Source organism: Gadus morhua, chromosome 3 (assembly GCF_902167405.1).
Source record: "Gadus morhua chromosome 3, gadMor3.0, whole genome shotgun sequence".
Classification (NCBI taxonomy): Eukaryota; Metazoa; Chordata; class Actinopteri; order Gadiformes; family Gadidae; genus Gadus; species Gadus morhua.
In genome coordinates, this window is record NC_044050.1 from 27,123,663 (window position 1) to 27,146,760 (window position 23,098).

At 46.5% G+C, this 23,098-nt stretch overlaps 1 protein-coding gene across 2 annotated transcripts; it reads left to right on the forward strand.

The window, feature by feature from the left end:
• The first annotated feature begins 569 nt into the window (after positions 1 to 569).
• LOC115540533 (high affinity choline transporter 1) lies at positions 570 to 20,028 on the forward strand. Of its 2 annotated transcripts, none has more exons than XM_030351933.1 (9): positions 570 to 4,990; positions 5,789 to 5,980; positions 6,389 to 6,502; positions 8,181 to 8,336; positions 11,901 to 12,049; positions 13,442 to 13,585; positions 14,301 to 14,454; positions 15,427 to 15,644; positions 17,326 to 20,028. In XM_030351933.1, the coding sequence occupies exons 2-9, from the start codon at positions 5,797 to 5,799 to the stop codon at positions 17,866 to 17,868; spliced, it is 1,662 nt and encodes a 553-aa protein (XP_030207793.1). In that variant the 5' UTR covers positions 570 to 4,990; positions 5,789 to 5,796; the 3' UTR covers positions 17,869 to 20,028. The 2 variants fall into 2 exon arrangements, with proteins under 2 accessions (XP_030207793.1, XP_030207795.1); XM_030351935.1 differs by having other exon boundaries at positions 570 to 879.
• The last annotated feature ends 3,070 nt before the right edge of the window (positions 20,029 to 23,098 follow it).

A 23,098-nucleotide genomic window follows, 5' to 3' on the forward strand; every position in this document is an offset into this window, starting at 1 on the left:
TCTCTCTTGGTCTCTCTTGGTCTCTCTCTGTCTCTGCCTCTGTCGCTATCTCTCTCCCTCTTGCTCCTTCTCTTGATCCTTCTCTCTCTCTCCCTCTCTCTCTCCCTTTCTCTCTCTCTCTCTCTCTCTCTCTCCCTCTCTCTCTCCCTTTCTCTCTCTCTCTCTCTCTCTCTCTCTCTCTCTCTCTCTCTCTCTCTCTCTCTCTCTCTACTCATACAAACACCCACACTCAGACCCCCACACACGCCCACCAAAACAAACAAAGACCCGCCCCTCTCACGGCGGCTAACGAAAAAAGCAGGCAAGCCGTTGGGCAAATGATGTTATGTTGTGAGTTTAGTGCCTTAAATGATCTGAGCTAATCCCCCATATACCATAAGCATGGCACTGGTACTTCAGTGGTGTACAAAAAGGATATGAGGAATGTGAAAAAGGAGTTGAGATGGCAATGTGCTGGACACTAATTGGCTCCCGCAAACACAAACAGGCTATTGGCAGCCTCCAGCCATCCGTGTCATATGACAGAGCTCCCCACCCCTCCCCTGACTTATATCTAGCGGCAGGCAGATCACTCATTCTAGATGCTTCCATCACTCTTGGCACATGGTTCCTGCGTAGCTTCCAGATCCCCAAGAGCTTTATTTTTTTAAGGAGACACGTTTTATTTTCTTTTGAAAATATACAAGTGTTATTCTCATTGGACCCAAGACATTCACAGCTGTGATAACCATTAAATTCTTGCTTTGCGTTGCAGACAACACCTCTGTGGTGATTATCTCTCACTCTCACAGTGCATCTATATCCTGAACTTGAATTGAATATCCGTGGTGAGCTACGCCACTTCCTCATCCTCCTCAAAGTCATTTGTTTAAACACTAGGTATGTATTTTTTACGGTATATTTCTTTCTCTGTGTGGTTATATTTTAAATCAGGTTATTACGTTTATTTATTGGTTTCTGCCAGTGCTCTGAAGCAATAGTGCCTGCCTGTCCTAGAAATAGCCTTTAGAGGGGACCCTTGTGCCTAGTTTAGAACACAAACCTACGAAGCTCGCTCTCTCTTGGTGAAGGCGTCACCTATGTTAGTAAAGTATGTCAGTAAAGCAACTGCGCTGTGTCTAGGTTCTATACGTTTATTAGCCGTACCTTTCCATAGCTCTCTCTCTCTTTTCCTCTCTTTCTGAGAAAAAGAGAGACGTTCTACAATCAAACAAATTCAGCCGGTGTTAAAAAAGTAACGAGGAAATAATGCCGTGATGAAATGATGCATGAATATTTCTGATCCAAAAATTTTATACTTCTTCTCTTTTACTTTACTTTACTCTTTGCCTCTTAAGTTGTTTTTGTTGTTGTTGTTCTTGCTGATGTGATGCTGTTGTTATGGTTGATGTGAGGGCAGCCCTGTGAGGACAAATATAGAGTCGCTCCCATGTGCGCAGCTAGATGAATCCACATGCACTCTGCGTCTTTTTTTTTCTTTGATAATCATGTCAGGGATTATAACTGTGACCCAGAAAACCATGATTTGGTTGAGTTCATGATTGTTGCAATGTCTAAAGCATATAACAGTGGCTCTGCGGGTAATTGTGGTGATATTTTAATCACTCACCACACTAACACTTGATGATATAACTGCTTTTTTGCGTGCTGACGAGACAGACGATTCCCATCCCACGAGTGTTGAAAATAATCATCCTGGGGGGGGGGGGAATAAGCAATGACATGTTTGTGTCGCTGCCGTCGACCTCTAAGGACAGACAGCAGGCACGGATGTAGGCTTATAGTGGGTTGAACTTCAAGTGTGGGTTTTTTCCACTCTATCTCTCTGTTCTTGTCAGCTCCGTCTCTCATACTCTGCCTGGTGCTCTGCGAAAGATAACACAGTTTCTGTCTGGAACAGAGTGCGTCGTCTGCGACTGTGCGACTGTGTGTGTGTGTGTCTCAATGCGCCGGTGTATGTGGATTGGTGTTCTCTTTGGGAAATCCTCCAAGCTACGATAGATAACATCTATAAACCAGCCGAACAATGCAGTCGAGGCAAACCTGGAACCTCCTCTGAAGGAGTGGAGAATGGGAGGGGACGAAATACGCTGTAAGCGAATAACAGACCTAGCGGAAAAGTACTGAGCGAGAAAGTGAGAGGGGGGGAGGGAGGGAGGGAGGGAGGGAGGGAGGGTGCAGGCTGAGTCATTCCTGGATAGGTTTGAGGTTGAGGACTGCAGGGAGAGGTTACCTCACCTGCTAAAAGTTAAATGGACCTCGTGTTCCAAGAAACTCCGGCACATACCTTGGGGGCTTGGCCGTTTTGTTTGTCCTCAGTGGCTGCGATAACTCCTCAAACAACCATTCAATCCAAACTGCCAAAACACACACACACACCCCTCTCTCTTCTCTCTCACTCAATCACTCGTGTAACTCACTCCCACACTCACACACACACATCAGGAGACGCATGCGACATTGCACCCAGCTGTTCATCCTCAGTGGGTGGTACTACTGTGTTGCAATGACAACTACATGTTCCACGTCGTTTCCACACGTGCCGCGTGCGGGTATCTGAAACGCGGGTTGTTTAAACATTGTCATATATTTTGAGTGTCAGCTTGTACGTGTTTTTTCAGTGTTTGCTGAAAAAATGGAGCTACACAGAAGCATAGACTGCAGTACACCGCAACCATATTAGCGGAATGTTTCGGGCCCCCGTTTGGGCTAAACCTGACGTCTGTAAGCCAAGCCAGCCCGCTAACTACCCCCCAAATGCTATTTGCAGCGGGACCGTAGAGTTTATAGCGCCCACCACTTTATGATTCTTGTCAAATACCTACAGCCCTGTCGGCTGTAACCAGCCTGCCAGGGCGCCGTTCCTGGGTACGTGACCAAATTGTGGCGTGTGGTCGCTGGTGGGCTCGGGAGGGTTGGGGTCTGAGGGCTCTGCGGGTTGGGCCGCAGAGCCCAACGCAGAGGGACAGTAGGGCCTTGGGAGGACTGCAGCAGCTACGCAGCTCCTCAGTTGGCTCAGCCCATCGGCCCCGATGTTGGCTCGGCAAACCACCCGCACTTCTGTAGCACTGGAGGGAGACGGCACGAGATGACTGAGGCTCAGGGAGCGCGAGAGAGTGGATAATAGACAGGCAGGAAGGGGGGGGTGTGCCGTGAGGGCAGCACAAGGAGGCAGAGAGTGGAGTGGAGAGAGGAGTACTAAGATCGTGTTGCACAGTGGTATTTCGGAGACCATAAAAAAGTTGACTTAGAGTATCAGTTAAGGGAAATGTGGTCTAACATTTGTTTTGATGTGACATTAAGTTCATATGTGGCCGAGATCAGCTTGAGTTGAGTGACTCCAGGCCCCCCCCCTCTTTCTCTCTCTCTCTCTCTCTCTCTCTCTCTCTCTCTCTCTCTCTCTCTCTCTCTCTCTCTCTCTCTTCCTCTCTCCCTCTCTCTCTCTCTCTTTCTCTCTGAAAATGTGTATCCGGATGCTAGTCATTACACAATATCTCACATCGAATCACGTAGTTGTAGGTGATAAGCTCAAACATGAGGAAATGAGAGATTGACTCACAGTTGTAAGCGGCAAGAGACAGATAAGTGAACCGAAAACACATATCATTATCCAATGGCCCTGAAAATATGTACTTTATTGCAGATTTAATAACAATTATAATAATAATAGACTCCATGCTTCAGGGAGCTTGGGAACACGGTGTTCCTCATGATTGGCCTCTGAAATGTTTTTTCTGTTTCTTTTATCAAGTGGACGACGAGTCCACTTAATAACGTTGTACCGCTGAGAATTCCTCTCCTGTGCGCAAAGCTCCATAAACTCTTTACGGTGTCTGGAACTCCTCCAGATCTCTTGTTTTGCCTCTGGCCGGAGTGTTGGATTCCGATGTAAACCATGGAGGTAGTTTTTCTTTTATTATTACCGTAATAAAAACAAATGTCAAGCGAGAGAAATATTTAGAATGATGCAGATTTCAGACTGTACAGTTCATACATCAAAACTAACTTTGCTCTTAGTGGAGGTCAACGCTAACCCCTTTAACCCTTTGAAAGGTCGTTGAGAGGAGGGAAAGGTCACAGCGTTCCGTCAGTAACATCTAAGCTGAGAAATAGTTAAAGTAAAGGTATCATTAAATCCAGACAGGCTGGCCCATAGTTCATTCTCTTTGAAGCTTACCCCGTGTCAGTGAATAGGTGACACTGGGGTGAGGGCCCAGGACCCAGGCTTTGGTTTTCATTGGGAGCTCTCTTTTGATGAACTGGGCTCAAGAGGGATCCTTTTCCTCTCACGATTTACAGTTTGAGCCCCGGCCCTTTCTGTATCCAATTATTTGTGGTTTCCACTTAGTGGAGAGGAATTTTTTTGTGGCAATAAAACCAAAATGCTATTGTGTGTTTGGAATAATGACTGTTTACCTGTGATATCTGCTGACTTCAGTATCAATAAACAAAAGTCTAATTTGAAAGAAACTGCCTTTTTGCAATACTTTTTGCAAGAAAATCAATTAACTGGTAAACATGGAGACATTGTGGTTTACTTCTGTAAAACAAACCTTTCTTGTGCGAAACATCGCAAAACTAGACTTGCATTAGCCTAGTTTACGGTACAGTGACATTGATTTAAGATTTCACAATACTATAAATCTCTTGACAGTCGACTACACACACTAAACTACATGTTCGGCTACTACATCCACACAAACGCATGCACATCCACCCACACACACACTAACACGCACACACATGCGCGCATCCACACACACACACACACACCCACACCCAAACACTCATGCACTATGCACACAAAATCACACACACTCATGTACACCCACCCACCCACACACGCACACACACACACACACACACACTAACATGGCTCTTTGAGTTGTGCTCGCTCCCCGAGGTGGGGGTCTAGCCCCCAGGCCCACCAGCCGCCGGAGAGGTGGGGACCACTCGGGTTCACCATCTTGTCAGCTCTGCAGAGCGTATGGTGAGACCACCTCCACCTAACCACCACCCAAACCTCCGACCTCCATCCCCAGCCCCCCTTCATGCACTCTTCATGGCCTCCTCCTCCACCTCCTCTTCCTCCTCCTCCTCCTCTCCCCCCCCCACCCCCTCTTCTTCCAGCCTTCCGACACTCTAACCCTCTGCCAGCAATTATTACGAAGGAACAGAGACGGACACACGGCAGTATCAAAGTCGAGAGGCGGAGAAAGAATGGCTTTCCTTCCCAATGAGTTTTGTTAACCATTCGTAGGAAACGGCCCACGTCAACCTCCCTCAGCCCCTCGCTCACTAGAGTACCTGCTGTTGATTTCCTGCCAGCGCTGTTCGTTCAGCATTTGTGCTTCTTCCTTATCACGGAGGCATCTCTTTTTTGTGTGTCAAAGCATTTTGTTTGTCAGCTTTGTCGTGCTCACCCTTCTCCTCCGTCCCGAATGAATATGCAACATTTGTGTAGCCACATCTGTGCTGAACTAATTGTAGTGTGTGTGTGTGTGTGTGTACATCTGTTTTCTTGTGTGTGTGTGTGTGTGTGTGTGTGTGTGTGTGTGTGTGTGTGTGTGTGTGTGTGTGTGTGTGTGTGTGTGTGTGTGTGTGTGTGTGCGTGTGTGGTGGGGGGGTCATGCGGGGGCTTTGAATCCCATTTCAAATCATAAGAAGGGTCTGGCTTAAAAAAAAAAATATATATATATATATTTGGAATAAAACTGACCAATCCTTTTCCTTTTCTTTTTTCTCCTCCTCCTCCTCCTCCTCCTCCTCCTCCTCCGCCCGGCAACAGACGCGGCCATGGTTCTGAACGTGCCCGGCCTGGTGGTCATGGGGCTCTTCTACGTGCTCATTCTGGGCACCGGCATCTGGGCGTCCATGCGCTCCAAGAAGGAAGAGAAGAAGTGTAAGGGAGACGGCATGGAGATCACCCTACTGGCGGGACGCAACATCAACCTGCTGGTCGGCATCTTCACCCTCACTGGTAGGACAGGCTGTCTGAACTAACCTTCATTTAATCACAGACATCGAGAACAAACTGTTTTTCAAAATGGCCGCCTGGCTTGGCCCCCTACCACAGGAACGGGGGTAGGGGCCAGCGAATGCCGAGTATTTTGGTGTGTGCGTGCGTGCGTGCGTGCGTGTGATAGTACGTGCGTTTGCGTTTCACAGTATGTGCCTCTTTGCATGTTATTGTTTGAGTGTGTGTGTGTGTGTGCGTGTGATAGTACGTGCGAGTGCGATTGATAGTGTGTGCGTGTTTTAGCGTGTATCCGATTGAGAGTGTGTGTGTGTGTGTGTGTAATGTGATCATAAGATTATTCCAGCCTGCCCGGAAGAGCGTGTTTGATTTACCCCCTCCCGCGGTGTGTGTTTGCTTTGTGCTCTCTAGCTACTTGGGTCGGCGGGGGCTTCATCCTGGGAATCGCAGAGGCGGTTTACAACCCCACGCTGGGCCTGGTGTGGGCCCTCATGCCTGTGCCCTACATCCTGACCTTCTTCCTCGGTGAGCCAAAACAACCATACCCCACCCTCCCCCTGCCTCCCCCTCTCCCATGACCCCTTCCGTCATTCAGGGCCGGTGTGATTTCAACAAAAACAGGGCCCCCCTGAAACGGGTGAAACGCCCCGTGGGCCCCCCGAGGCCATGGCGCGTCTCCGGTGCGGGGCGCAGCTGTCCTTTGCACTCACGCGGCCCGCGTTGCGTAAGACAACAGACGCACGGACGCATAATGAGGACGCGAATAGGGGCCATAGCCTGGCGGTTTGTCTGCTCTTACATTTCAGCCCGTTCGAAAATAGAACATCGGTGCATTCGCTTTGAACGGCGTAGCCCGATCGAATCACGCCGGCCAGCCGGAAACCCGCACGCTCGCGCCGGCCAAACCGGGGCCTTGTATTGACTCCCCGCGGACTGAGACGGGAGCCAATAGAAAGTCATAAAAATACCCAGCTGTTCCCGGGATCACCGTTTCACTTTGGCCAGTCGCGCGCCAGCCGTGCTGGGTGAGCACACAGTATCCCGTCCCCTCGGCCAGTGCGACACGATGTGCCCTCGTGTGCATGATCTCAATCTGGATCCGGGAGTCCAAAACACACAACGCGGGCACACCCTCGGGCTACAGCTTGCATGTACTACCAGGGCCACCGACCACGTAGGCTGTCCACTGGCTACCCCCTGGGCTCTCGATTGAGATAGGACGAAAGGAATTGAGGGAAACGCCGTCCATTGCGACCTGGGGTTATCTTTTTTTAAATGAGTGCAGCAGATGTCGGCGTTCACACTCACTGCAAACAATCCCCACTTTGTCCTGAGCAGTTTCCTCACAATTCCAGGGGCAGTTTGCCCGCATGTAACAATCCGTATCGTGCGCCTGCGTGGGTCGTCTAAACTCATGGCTATCTCATTCGTTTGACCTTACGCAGCAGTAATAAATTACATTTGAGGAAACAGCTGTTTCGTTCTGCGCCTTCCCCCCACCACCAGCAGAGCCTCGTGCCACAATAGTTGGCACACGGGCGAATGGAAAGCGGCACGCTAGCACACATCCCCTGTCAGGAACTCAGGCCGCGTGAGCTTCCCCCCACTTCCCCTTCTCGCCCATTGTTATACCGTGTGAGCGCTGGTAGAACCTCGAACCACAGGGGGAACTCAGAGCTGAGCCTGGAGGTGTAACGTTACCACCGCTGAACACTTGTTTTCCTTCTCCACGATGTGAGGTCATTAATCCCACACCTTCCTCAAGTTCTTTCTTAAAGATTTACTTTTTGCATTGTTATGCTTTATGAAAGATTGAGATAGACAGGAAGGTATGGGGGAATACAGATATTAATTTATTTGGCCTTTGGACACTAGATGGCGTGTTGATGTGATGTAGAAGTGTTGGGTGGGTCATGTGTTTTACTTATTTTATACTTATTTTATCTCTTTTTCTGTGTGCAGCACTTTGGAAACCTATGTGTTTGTTTAAACTGTGCTATATAAATAAAGTGGATTGGATTGGAGATAGAGAGAAGGAAATGCAGCAAAGGAATACGGGCAGGAATCAAACCCGGGTGGCTGCGATTAGGACTGTGCCTTAATGGAATGCACTCTACCCGGTGCACCACAGGGGGCACCCTCTACCTCCGGTTTCACTGACATCCATCGCCTTCCCCCACGACCCCCCCTAACACCCTTCCAGGTGGCATCTTCTTCGCCAAGCCGATGAGGGAGAACAAGTACCTGACCATGATGGACCCCTTCCAGATCAAGTACGGAGACGTCCTCAGCAGCGCCCTCATCCTCCCCGCGCTGGTGGCCGACGTGCTCTGGGTGGCCCGCACCCTGGTCAGCTTAGGTAAGATCCCTCAGCCCGGACTCCCACACTCAGTAGTCGCGGTAGCGGTAGCATACGCTACCACCGGTAGCGCTAGCGGTTGGCACCACGGCTAGCGGTTGGCACCGTTGAGGCCGCCGGCTGGCTGTCTCAGCAGGCCTTCACTCACTCCTTAGCCTGGCCTTCGGTCTGGGGTTGGCCTGTTTGCTTTCCTTGTTGCCATCGCAGCCGAGGTTGCATCTCCCGTGGGGGAATACAGATATTAATTCTTATCTTCTTATATCCTCATCTCGCATACGTGCGTAGACGCAGACGCACTCAGTAGAGCACACACGCACTTACACACACGCACCTATGACGACCCAGAACCAGGGCACAGCATCGCAATCAAACAGGACACAGAGGCCCTTAGGCCAATGCCCCAGTGTGTAGGCAAAAGTGCAAACACGCATGTTGATTACCCTACCAGCCACAGGAACATCCTATCTCCAATTAGTTCTCAGATGCAGGGTGCCTTCGTCTTTGAAGGCTTTTATCACAGACACAAAGGATTGCCTCTGCACAAAATAAAGACCAATCACTAACACTAACCTGATATTCCAGATGTAATGTGTGCGTGTGTGTGCGCGTGTGTGTGTGGTATGCCGACAAGCATGCACTCCGATGCGCGTTGGCGACGGGAGTGCCCTTCTATAGCTTGATGTTAGAGTGTGAAAATGGCAGAGGAAATGCGTGTGCGTGCGTGCGGTGGGCTGGTTGAGTCAGAGTGCGCCTGCGCCATGTTCCCTTGTGTGCTAACACTCTGTTCTTTTCCAGTGTTTTTTGAAAAGAGGGCTTAAACAACGAGCAGCCTGTTGATTGTGAAAGGTGATCAATTATTTAAACCCCGGTTCTCTTGTCACTACAGTTCTTTCCTATCACCATGCCAAGGTTCTGACCCATGAACGCGGACGGAGGATAAGATTCTACACTGTTTAATTATGCATGTCTCCAAGTATATATATGTGCACAACGAGAAGGCCACTACAAAGGGCCCAGTCCGAGACACCCAGGCCGTGTCGAGTCACCAAAGCTAACATGCAAAGCTGTGCGGATGCTCCACAGAAAGTGCTCGCATGGCGGAGAGGAATGCCATGACAGCTTTTTATGTTCAATTCTAATTTAACCTCCGAAAGCCAGTAAAGGCCCACGAGCCCCTCTGTTTATGGTCTGGAATTGTCTGCTGCGAGTGTCATATTCAAGACCACTCCGAGCCCAAGCACACACAAACACACACTCACGCACACATGCTCACACGGACACAAACACACGGACACACACACACACACCAGGAATCCTGCAACGAGCCTCTGCACATTAAGTCCAAGAAGGCGTCGCAGGAATGTCCTCATATACAGACACTTACAAACACAAACACACACACACACACACGCACACACACACAAACACACACATACACACACAGAAACAACGTTGTGTGAGCTTACCATTTGAGGGCCATTAAACACAATCATCTCTGATCGAATATCTGCTCAGAGATGAGACGTGCAGAGAAGGGGAGAGGACAGGGGGGACTTAGGGAGGGCTTAGGGGGACTGAGTGTTTACTGGGCCCTTGGGCAGTAGGCGGGATTGCACATTTTATGGAGAGGGTGCTTGATTGGTCGGACAACAGGCAGGTCTAAAAAAGGACACGGATGGTATTTGAACAGCTCACTCTCTGTTTGCAACACCGGTGTCCACCTCAATAAGCCCCAGAGACCCTTAAATCTAATTCCTCCTCTTACCACCATCCTAAACTTAGCACCGCCGGGTCAGCACAGCACAACTTGGCTGGGCTCATTCCCGCACAGCATTAGAGCTCTCTCACGAGTCACGACAGACAAGAAGGGAGCTATGCTAATGTCGGCTCAGACTGAGGAAAACAGGGTTGAGAAAGATCAGACTGGGTGACAACAACATTCAATTTCTTAAAGTCGCAATGTGTAAGATTGAGCAGGAAGTAGCTGTGACTTCATAAATGTCAGAGTACTTTCAGAATAAAAAAACAACAACATTACAATAACAGTATTGTGTCCACTCTGGACACAACAGAGTTTCCACTCTGGGCACAGCTGTGCCACTGTGGGACGTGAACTGGCGTAGCTCGGAGCTAGCGTAGCTCAGCTGGCTGGGTTGGGTGGGAGGGAGGGGTTTTGGGACGGTCCATAGTTAGCTTCTTGTAAACAAAGAGAGAGGAACGGGCCGGCCCACATTTTTTATTTGAAAAGTCATTTTTATTGATAACATTATTGAAATTAATATCAAACAGCATTGGCTAAGAAACAGCCAGGTCGTGTTAAACGACGAGCTCGTTGAAATGTTACACATTGCGACTGAAAGCGTAAACTTGAATCTGGATCATTAACATGTATCATTCCCCCTCATTCCCCCCCCCACCCACCTCAACGGCGGGCGTGTCGCGCAGGCCACGTAACCACAGATTAATCCAATCCTATTGCAGGTTGGACCGAGAGGAGGAGCAGAGGGGAGGTGGGGGCGGGGGTACGGGGTAGGGGTACGTGGTAAAGGGGGGCGGGCCAGAGGTCAGAGGTCAGCAAGGGTTGCGACACTGGTAGCGATCGATGGTGCCGATCTGATACTTTTCTGTTTAAGGGCGTTGTTGTGGTGCGGCTGCAGGCTGCGGCTGGGGGGACCCTGGCAATATGGGAGAAGAGCGGTGAAGGTAGTGACGCTTTGCTTGCCTTGTTTGAGTAACCAGATGTCTTTATCTACTTATCTTACTTTAGGTTTTTGTTTGTTTTTTACGCCAGATTTTTTTTTTGATAATTTTTTTATACACTGCTTGAATTTATATCTATGCTTTTTTTGAATTTATTTCAATCATCGTTGATGTCGTCGTAGAGTTAAAGTAATGACAGCAAAAAGGCGATCGCCACCTCTTTACCCCCCCCCCCCCCTCCCCGAGGGAGAAGAAAACGTCTGGTGACTCACAATCAATAGGCTGCTTCTGTTACGTGATTTTTTATTGTTTCTCTATCCCATGAATCAGCTGTCGTGTGAAGCCAAGCTCACATTTGCCTGACCCACAAAGCTTTGCACTAAAGGCGACGTATGCTTAATTGTAGACCACATTCTTACGTCATAACTGCCAAATAGTGAGGAAGGTCAATGTGTTGTTGTCCAAAATGTGTATACGTGTCTCTTGTTTTTTTGTATTTTGTTAGAGCTTACACTACAGTAAAGCATATGGATAGCGCAATAACAAAGGGAAAGTTATTGCAAAGTGGCACAGTAAAAGCAAAACATTTGAGGACGCATTTGAGGAGGCGTCCTGAAAGAAAGAGATTGTAACGCATGTTACATGTGTTGTGTTTGAGGAAGAGGAAACAAATGAACCCTTTTTTTTTCTTTCCTTGAAAACAAACACATTTGAAACGGTAACTGCATGCCCCGTTAGCCAAACCCCCCCACCCCACCCCTCGCTATACGTGAGAACACTAAGAATTAAATCCATCAAAGCAAAGACAAGAGATGCTTCCCCGCACCGTGCGCCGGCCCTGACGTGCTTTCCCTTTTGTTCCAGGCGGCACCATGAGTGTGATCTTGGACCTCTCCTATGTGTACTCCATCATCATTTCCTCAGTGGTGGCTATCGCCTACACTCTCATGGGGGGCCTCTACTCCGTGGCCTACACCGACGTCATCCAGCTCATCCTCATCTTCGTCAGTCTGGTATGGAGCACACACACCCCCCCCCACCCCCTCCCCCCCCAATCCCAGATTCTGCTCATGACTCCCTCTCCATCCCTATATATATTATTATTATTAAAATAATTAGACTAAATCTTTTTTTACGTATTTTGTAAAAATATATATTTTTGTAAATGTATACCTATTTATAAAATCTATTTTATGAATGATTACATTATTCATTCTTATTAGGGGTCCTACGAAAAACATAGGAACCCTATTGTATTCGTTAGTATTATGATTTTTTCCTGACAAATTCAGCCATGTATCAGAAACAACATGGTCAAAAGTTGTACAAATTGACAGGCTTGTAGACCTCGTAAAAGGAGTTAGGGCTGAAAAGGATGGGCCAGAATTAAAAGTAGGTGGCGCAATAATATCCACTTTAAGTGCAAAATACTCAACTGGCTTCCATTCCCACTAGGAAAGTGCAATACGCATGAAACTTGTTATGCATGCATCATTTGTTATGATGAACAACTTTCAAGGTGCAACCCAAATGGTCAGATCATTAAGACATAATGCAATGGCTACAACTTGACCAAACAACCGCACTCCAACAGATTTGGTGCCGGAGCTGATAAAAGCTGTCAACTCGGCACATATGTACCAGGTGACTGTAGGACTATATGGTGATCTATTAATGGCAATAAGGCAAAAGACGGCAGAGATATACATTTTAAAGTGAAATAAATGAATATCTCCGATGTTTAAACAGCTCTTACATTGCTTTGAAAAGATGTAGGCTCGCCTTCCAAATATTGCTACTAAGATGAGATTCCATAGTACGCCCATGCCAAATTTTAAATCTCTATCTGAAAATTTAAATTGGATACATTTGTTTGAAATTTGCCTTTCTGGACCGCGGCCTCTCTCCAGTGCAGGCTGGGCCTTAAAGCGGTACACACAGCATTTCACACCCGTCCGTTTGGAAAAATTATGCTTTAGAAAAATGGCTGGTGATTGTTTTGATGTGTTAACTTCCGGTAAACCAGTTTTTAGGACATACCAATGCCATATTATCATACCAATGAAGCTCACCATAACCTCCACAAACGGAAGACTTCTATTTCTCATAATATAGTCTAATCTGCCCTATACTATCTATGTGTCCATTTAGTGTAGTGGTATTGCAGTAGTAGTGAGAAGTACCATGACATCAAATAATGTTTACCACCATGTAATCACCAGGCCACCACCATACTCGTCGTAGAGTAGTACCCCGTCATGGTTGCTTTCAACTATATTTTTGTCTTATTTTTGTCTTATCTATACGTATTTTGTGAAAAAAAATTGTAAATGCATACGTCTTAATGCTTGTGTATTTATACCGTGTGCTAATCGTGTAAACCCCCTTTCTTTGGTTCTATATAGTATGTGTGTGTCCCCTTCATGATGACCAACGAAAACTCGCTGGACATCTCGATGACCGCCTACAACCAAACCTTCCAGGCCCCCTGGGTTGGTAAGGTGGAGCTCCAGGACGCTGGCAAGTGGTTCGATGACTTCATGGTGCTGGTAAGTGGGGCAGTCGCCTCTGGCGGCTCAGCCAACCACCATTCGTGCCTATGAGCACACACACACACACACACACACACACACACACCCACGCACACACACACACATGGGTGTGGTGACACTGTGCTTCGGCTCGACTGCACTGCTGTGTCTGAATGCACTGGAGGGACTCATGCTCTGTGTTTTCTGAGACACTGCACGTTTGAATTCAATTCAATTCCATGCAGTTTTATTTGTATAGCCCTTAATCACCGTTACAGCCTCAAAGGACTTAACAAGCCATATATTTATGACCCCCCCCCCCCCCTGACCCTACCCCCATGAGGCCAAGAAAAAACTGCAATGGGGGCCATTATTGACATACATACATGCATATATACAGGCAAAACATTTGAAAGCGGTGATGGGGGGCTGGCCGGTTAACCTTAAGGATAGTCCGGGCTTTCGGTTGTAGTCACTGCGATAGGCCAGGCATCCAGTCGCAGTCAACGCAACGCGCTAGAACAGACCGAATAATGAATAAGAAGGGGAAGGTGCACACAAGAAATGTAGGCCACTGCTAATTTAGTCCCAAAACACAAACAAACACGCATCGACACAATCAGAAACAGAGACCTCCACATGATCAGACAGACTCTGACACACATCATTCAGCATCGTGTGATTGGTTTCCTGTTGTTTGACGTGTGTGTTTGTGTGTTTGTGTGTTGTTCAGGCGCTGGGCGGGCTGGCCTACCAGGCCTTCTACCAGAGGATTCTGTCTGCCTCCTCCTACACCCAGGCCCAGGTCACCTGCTTCGCCTCATCTGCCTTCTGCCTGGTCCTCGGAATCCCCTCCATCCTGATCGGAGCAGTGGCAGCCTCCACAGGTACGACTGACCACGTCAGTTACCTCAGGTTACATCTGGTTAGACTACATCAGGTTACATTACATTAGGTTAAACTACATCAGGTTACATTACATCAGGTTACATTACATTAGGTTACATTACATTAGGTTACATTACATCAGTTTACATTACAGTAGGTTACATTAGGTTATACTACATCAGGTTACATTACATTAGGTGACATTAAGTTAGACTACATCAGGTTACATTACATCAGGTTACATTACATTAGGTTACATTACATTAGGTTACATTACATTAGGTTAGGTTACATTAGGTTACATTACATTAGGTTAGATTACATCAGGTTACATTACATTAGGTTACATTAGGTTAAACTACATCAGGTTACATTACATTAGGTTACATTACATTAGGTTACATTACATTAGGTTACATTAGGTTAAACTACATCGGGTTACATTACATTAGGTTAGACTACATGAGGTTACATTACATTAGGTTACATTAGGTTACATTACATTAGGTTAGACTACATTAGGTTACATTACATTAGGTTGGACTACATCAGGTTACATTACATTAGGTTAGACTACATGAGGTTACATTACATTAGGTCCATCAGGTTACATTACATTAGGTTTCATTAAATTAGGTTAGACTACATTAGGTTACGTTACATTAGGTTACATTAGGTTACATTACATTAGGTTTCATTAAATTAGGTTAGACTACATTAGGTTACATTACAGTAGGTTACATTAGGTTACATTACATTAGGTTGGACTACATCAGGTTACATTACATTATGTTACATTACATTAAGTTAGATTACATTAACTTACATTACATTATGTTGCATTACATTAGGTAACTATTCAATTCTATTAAATTGAAATACATGACATTCATGACATTTCATCACCTGTCACCCATCAACATCCTTCATTTGACTCATCGCACGCACGCGCCTCGCCTTTCCCCCTCCAGACTGGAACTCCACCAGCTACGGCAGCCCGTCCCCCTACGAGCGCGGCCAGGCCGGCTCCATCCTGCCCATCGCCCTGCAGTACCTCACCCCCGCCTACATCTCCATCATCGGCATCGGGGCCGTGGCGGCAGCTGTCATGTCCTCCATGGACTCTGCCCTGCTCTCCTCGGCCTCCATGTTCTCCTCCAACATCTACAAGAACATCCTCAGGAAGCAGGTGAGGGAACAACGCGCGCACAGCAGGGGGACCAGACACCAGACCGACTGTGGGGGCGATTGTTGTCTGTGTTTGAACACTGCGGCCATTGAATGGCTTTGGGGACATCATTGTGGTGACGCCAGGATGGTTCATGGCGCCACCACATTAAAATGAAGAGCTTTACGGGGCATGAGCTCACCTCACCTCACCTGACACTGGGGTTATCTCAGTGTACTCTCCTTTGAAGACCCAGAGAACATAATTGAAACCGTGAATTCATACATTTCTCTTCAGGCTATTTAGCGATGGTTCAAACAGATTGCCCTAGAGGATTACATTGGTTTCCTTGTGCTTTATGTCAGTTGAAAGTCATGCATCCATGTACAAACACGCATACACATGCACATATACATACATATACAAACTCACACGCATACACATACACACATTAACACACACCCACACACACACACACACACACACAAGTAGACATATACACACACATTAACACACACACGTACACACACACACACACACATGTACACACACACACACACACACACACACACACACACGTACACACACATATCACAAGCATATGGCACATTCACCAGTGGCGGAAGGCTGGCTCCAAGATGCAGTGGAGAACAATGGAGCCTTTCACTTTTCATGCGTGGCCTGTTTTTACTTTGCATCTTGTTGCGTAACGTCTTGCTGCTCCCTCTTGCCCTTGCTGATTTATTTAATTGTTTCCATACCAGTCCGGAGCAGATCCTTGTCTGTTTCAGGGTATCGCAACGCAAGGGGCTTACTGCAAAAGTCAAAGAATGTCCCAGGGACTCTGTCCACAAAATTATTAGCTATTTACTCAGTGAAACTGATGGAAAACATTTGTTTTGGCATAACCGTCAGCTGCAGAACAATTTGATTATTTTGCTGAAAGGCACCACTTATACACTGCTGACCTTGTTACAGTATGAACAACCATGACTCTAAACTCACTTATACAGATGACTTATGATCCATCAAGACTCTAAATTCACTTAAACAGATGACTTATGATCAACCATGACTCTAAGTCTGAACTCACTGATACAGATGACTTATGATCCATCAAGACTCTTTGTCTAAACCCACTTATACAGCTGACTTATGATCAACCATAAGTAATGACTTACAATCAACAATGACTCTAAACTCATTTACACAGAGGACTTATGATCAACAATTAGTGATGACTTGTGATCCACCGTGACTCTAAACTCACTCATACAGATGACTTGTGATCCACCAGGACTCTAAACTCACTCATACAGATGACTTGTGATCCACCAGGACTCTAAACTCACTCATACAGATGACTTGTGATCCACCAGGACTCTAAACTCACTCATACAGATGACTTGTGATCCACCAGGACTCTAAACTCACTCATACAGATGACTTGTGATCCACCAGGACTCTAAACTCACTCATACAGATGACTTGTGATCCACCAGGACTCTAAACTCACTCATACAGATGACTTGTGATCCACCAGGACTCTAAACTCACTCATACAGATGACTTGTGATCCACCAGGACTCTAAACTCACTCATACAGATGACTTGTGATCCACCAGGACTCTAAACTCACTCATACAGATGACTTGTGATCCGCCGTGACTCTGACCCCCTTCCCCCTGACTGCCTCCCCCAGGCCTCGGACCGGGAGATGCAGTGGGTGATCCGCATCTCGGTGGTGGTGGTGGGTCTGGCGGGCACCGCCCTCACCTTCCTGGACAACAGCGTGCTGGTCTTCTGGCTGGTGGGCGTGGACATGTCCTACACCATCATGTTCCCCCAGCTGGTGTGCGTGCTCTTCTTCAAGGTGTCCAACGGCTACGGCGCGTCGACGGGCTACCTCCTGGGCATGGCGCTGCGTCTGATGAGCGGCGAGCCCCTCATCGGCCTGCCGCCCCTCATCCGCTTCCCCGGCTGCCGGCTCGACGCCGAGGGCACGCTGACGCAGTTCTTCCCCTTCCGCACCACCATCATGCTGACGTCGCTGGTCTCCATCGTGCTGGTGTCGTGGCTGGCCTCCATCATCTTCAACAAGGGGCTGCTGGCCGAGCGGTGGGACGTCTTCAAGATCAACCGCCGGCTGGCCAAGTCGGCGGGCGGCCGGGTGCCCCCCCAGGACCAGAAGGACCCATCGGTGGTCAAGCAGCTGCTGGACACCTCCACCACCACCAGCTGCTAAGGAGGGAGAGTTAGCGAGAGGGGGGGGGGGGTGGCGAGGCAGAGACAGGGGCAACACGGGGCCGCGGGAGCCCCCCACTACCCCTAAGACGAGGCCCGGTCCGCCTGGCCTGGCCGGGGAAGATGATCCAGCGCGTTGCAAATAAAGAGCGGTTGCTGTTTAAAGAGATGAAAGCGCGCTTCACAACCCCCACCACCACCACCACCATACACGCATCCATACGCAGCACACCACGCCATTCACCCCATCATGTATAAACCGTTGTCTCCGACTGGAACGGCTGTAAAGGCTAACTTTACGGCGCACAGTAGAACACAACCGTTTCTGTGTTTTTATTACCATTTTGCGGGGGTTCAAGCAATAGGGTTTGCTAAGACGTAGCATCTCAAAAGTACGGCTAGCTAGCCTCCTCATATTGTACATAGAAAGCAATCCTGGATCTTGTGTATAGCTCAGGAGGACAGTGGCTTGGTAATATTGATTTTACTGTGAGTACACAACAGCTACTATTCTTTTAAAGGTGAATCCACCTTAATGTGAATCTGTAAATGATCAGAGAGAGTCAGTGTGCACAAGCGGCGTCGACTGCATCTGTATTTTTCCTTCAACTGCTTTTTTAAAATATTTTTTCACAAAACGCCCTGAATAAAACGCCAGAGCCACCAAAAAAAAGATTTTAAGCAAAAAACCGAGCCTGAATATCACAACGAAGACCCACTACCCACTGAACGAAGGCAGACACCGTTTAGGCTGTCAGGAGAATTTTTGTAAGGTTTAAACGCTGCCCCGTTTTATTGCCAACCGCATCGGTAGCCAAAAGCTGTCAGGACTCCGGGCCCCTCGGCTTACCACAGACGATCCCAGGGGCCGGTTTCAGCCCGTTCCTCACAGCTGGACGGGTTCCAGCGCTGAAGGCTCCCATGTGATTTATTGATAAATGCGTCCACCATTTAGTGAGCGGTGTGCAGCAGAGAAAGAAGAGCCAGATATACCCCCCGCCCCCTGTCCTACTCCCTCACCACTCCAAAGAGGCCTTATGGAGACCCACAACGCCTCCTTCAATTTGTATATGACTTTGTACAGTAAGGATATTTTCTATGGTTGATGATATATATATATATATATATATATATGCAAAACTTTAGTTTACAAGGGGCTTGATCGAACCTTGCGGTCAGAGGTTATTTAAGTTTTTCCTGAGCCTATAGTAGTTATATGTACATAAAAGACTTCTCACTATGAATGTTTGAGAGGCTATCTTTTCAACTTTGCCGGGACTGACGTCCGACAGCGGGCGTTAGACCTTGGCAGCACGAGTCGAGTGATGCAAAAGCTAGTTTAATACCTCAGCGTGTCAGAGTGTCTCTTCCCCGGTGGTATAGTGTGGTAATTTGTTTCAGTCAGTTTGTATGATTTTGTCTGTTCTTTCCGAAGACTACAGAGAACAAAAGGCTGCTGAGCTGAATGACCCCTGCAGAACTCAGTTTGTGTATCTTTTTATAATGTGACCTATTTGTTTCTCTATTTATACGATGTACTGTATGTCCTGTAAAAGCTCAAACAATTATCTAACATTTTTGCCAAATAATTTTAAGTTGAATCATTAACGTTATTAAACATTGTCATTATCTAAATGGTCGATTTTTAAAACGTGTTGAATGTATATTGTGGTCAAAAGCCTGGCTTGTCAAAGGCTGGCACCAACACGCATAGTTCAATGTCGAAAAATCTCAAATGTAGGCCTTCTACTGTTTTCAAGTTTGCCATCTTGGTGAATCGAGGCTAAGTTAGAATGACTTAGACTTATTACATGTTAAGAATACATACTCATTTCTCCAACAGAAATATAAGTTGTTACTTGTAGCAGCAATATTATAGAAGATCTACTGTGACCGTAGTATTAGAAACAGATCAAGTTTATCAGGGTGAAGTTGAAAAGATAGGTCAGCCCAATGTTTGCTATAGCCACAAAACATTCAATACTAGGTGTGGAAGTGTATTTGGTTTTTGTACTATTATGCATGTTGAATTTAATTTGTGTTTATATACGGAGCTTTAAAAGAGGCTGTTTCTCTTGCCACACGGCGAGGTCCTACTTTGTAATCTTTAATGTAAGTCCCAATGGGGTGATGTTCTCTCAGAATAAAGGTTGAAACAAATCCTCAGTGTAAAGGCTGTCCTATGTTCATGAAGTATGTAGTTTGTTCACACCTTGACACTGTCCTCACAGGTTCGGATCTGTTTTATAGGTTCGTTTACAGCAAGTTATTAGAACAAAAACAATTAGTTCCTAAGGAGAACGTGAGTCATCTCAGACATTGTTTAGAATCAATGTCTCTAAAGACCTCTTCCGCTCATCGTGCTCCACCCAAACCGCCACTGCATTCTGCGTATTCGCCCGTTTCCCACATAAATGCTAAATGGTAAACGGACTGCTCTAACCAGTGGCCACTCAAGGCGCTCTACAGAAGTGCAACATTCACACATTCATGCACACATTCACACACCGCTGTCAACAATGCAAGGCGACGGCCAGCTCTTCTGGAGAAGTTCGGGCTGGAGTTGTCTTGCTCAGGGACACCTCGACACTAGACCTTCCAGCTGACACGCTATTCCTCCTGAGACACATGCCGCCAACTGTTGTGTGGACCACACGAGTAAACATGATGTCTTTGCAAGATATCAAATGTTACCTTGCTTTAAGAAAACAGGCCGACAGCCATTGAATGTCAAAGATTGTGGCAGGGTGATTGAATGGTGCACCCTGCTGCCTTCACTCTGTTGACAAGGGAGATTGGACGCCCTGTCCCACAAGTATGCATACTCAACGTCGCCTCGGACTTTCACCTCAGAGGATTGTGGTGGTTGGGGTTGGCATCGAACTGCCGTTCTGTGTTCCTCAGGAATTATAGAATGAGCCTTTTCACTGGGCATTGAACAGAGTGGACCGGTAGAGGCCTAGATTGACACACCCTCTCTTCAGTAGGTAGAATGAATGCTCTTTGCTTGTGTGGCATAGAGCTTGGCTTGGAGGTACATCTGTCACCGACGTTGACATTACTCACAGCTCTCGGATATGGAAATATCCAGCTGTGGTTGCAAGCATCGGAATGGGGAATGTAACACGCCACAATAGGGAGAATGTTTCTCTGTTAAAACATGTTTATTGGAACCATCACAATTTGAACGATGGCATACATTGGTTGAGGGGAACCAATGTATGTACTAGTACTTTTTACTAGTGTTGATGAGATGATGAATGTGGTTGTTGTGAGTCACGCGACTATAATTAATGAAAGTTTAAAGTTACAGTTTCACTAGCCAAATGGGGGATTGATTTGCGCAAGCACCATAGCATATTGATATCCAAGTGGACCAACAGGTGATAATTGGGAATATGGTACAATTGTGTATTCATAGCAGGGGCAGTTGGTGTAAACATAAGGACTATATACCGGTTAAAGGTCATGTCGAGTCAAAGTTAAAAGCTGAAGGTGGTGTTCAAATAATTGAATAAATGATCAAGCTTTCTCATCAAACCTTTACTGATCTTGGCCTATGAGTGCATTGCAAGTTCGTCTCCAACTTAATCACCAAATAATTTCAGTGAAGAATTATTTATTACAATTACACTGATCGGGACAAGAATAGTGTTGAGTGATGGGAAAGGGTTAGGATATAGATTTTAAGTTACATTGTTAAACCATTGTGTTGTTTATTTGATTGCTACATAAGTACACATAATAACATCATTACCGGTATATTAAGTCGCAGTTTGTCTATTCCCAATTCAAAACCCAATTTATCTGTCAACATAACTATAAATTCCAGTGAAACGCATATCTTCTCAGGTTTAACCTGTTCTGCAAACTAACTTCCGACCTTTACCCTCCATTCATGCTGGCAAGGGTGCAGTCGTTTATTCAAATAGATATAATTTATGATAATATATGCTGAAACACACAGCCCTTATCCTTCAGACATGTTGCAACAGGCTGAGCCCCCAGCGTTAGGATCCAGTTGATGAAGATTTGTATTACTATGCAGATTATAGCAACTTAATCCTTTTTAATCTGCATGTACCTTTAACATTGAGTCATACAGTCAATGGTTTTAACAAGCCTGACAAACAGGCTGAGAACAATCAAAAGAATACAACCCAAACTATAGCCTATAAAATATTCCAGATGCAGCAGAATCACATTTCTAAGAAAACAGGACAGAGCAGCTAATCAGAAACACGTTATCACACCTCAGAGACACAGAATCCAATATAAAGAAAACAAGGCATAAGGAAGAAAGTGATAAAGTCGAATTGAGCACAATTCGTGGAAATGAGCACAAGCCCTCTATCAGAACAGGGGGGGAAATCTTTTCACGCTTAACTGTCTTTGGGGAGCAGTTACTAAAGGCTTCGGTCTCACTCAGCTTTGCATACTAGCTAGCCATGACCCCATGGGCGTTGAAAGGTCTCAAAATTCACAAATACTCCTTTTAGGCGCAACAGGAATGTACTAGAGTGTTTTCCTAGGAAAACGTCTCCCCCTCTCTTGCCCATGGCTCTGTGCCAGAACTGGAGATGTATGTTTAGGACTGTGCATGAACCTTGAGCCAAACAAACCAAAGCTCTAGAGTATTACAGGTCTAGTGCTATAGATCTGTACGCATGGATGAAATTAAGCTTTACGACCCTGCAGTGCCAATGTTGTTGGGACATCGGTTTATACTTCCATTAAGCCTTTTTAATAATGATGTTCCTTTAACATGTTGATATAAGGCTGCTGCTTTTACGAGGACCCAAAGGCCGAGAACAATCGAGGCACACAATCCCATTCCATCTCTCCCAAGTTCTGCAGAATCAACTTTCTAAGAAAGCCACTGGACAGAGTGCAGGGCAGCTAATCAGAAACACGTTATTGGTGAATAGTAGGCACACTTCAGAGATACTAGAGTAGTAAAGATGGAAGTTCTATCTTTCTGCACATATAATACATAATACAAGAATCATAAGAATCCCTGAAGGGTACATAAGGTGCTGTTACACTTCTATACTCACTTGTATTTGCTTGTACTTAGGAGATAGATATAAACAGATTGAGCGCAATTCATGGATGTGTGCACAAGCCTTCTATCAGATGTCTTTGGGCTGCAGTTACTACAGGCTTCGGTCCCACTCAGCTATGCATGCTAGTTATGAACGACCCCATGGGTGTTGAAGGTTTCAAAATTC

Excerpts from the sequence above, each read along its gene's own strand:
- LOC115540533 (XM_030351933.1), top strand. The coding sequence starts at position 5,797 with ATGGTTCTGAACGTGCCCGGCCTGGTGGTCATGGGGCTCTTCTACGTG. Across the intron at positions 13,586-14,300 it reads TCGATGACTTCATGGTGCTG|GCGCTGGGCGGGCTGGCCTA; the intron begins GTAAGTGGGGCA and ends TGTGTTGTTCAG. Across the intron at positions 15,645-17,325 it reads AGAACATCCTCAGGAAGCAG|GCCTCGGACCGGGAGATGCA; the intron begins GTGAGGGAACAA and ends TGCCTCCCCCAG.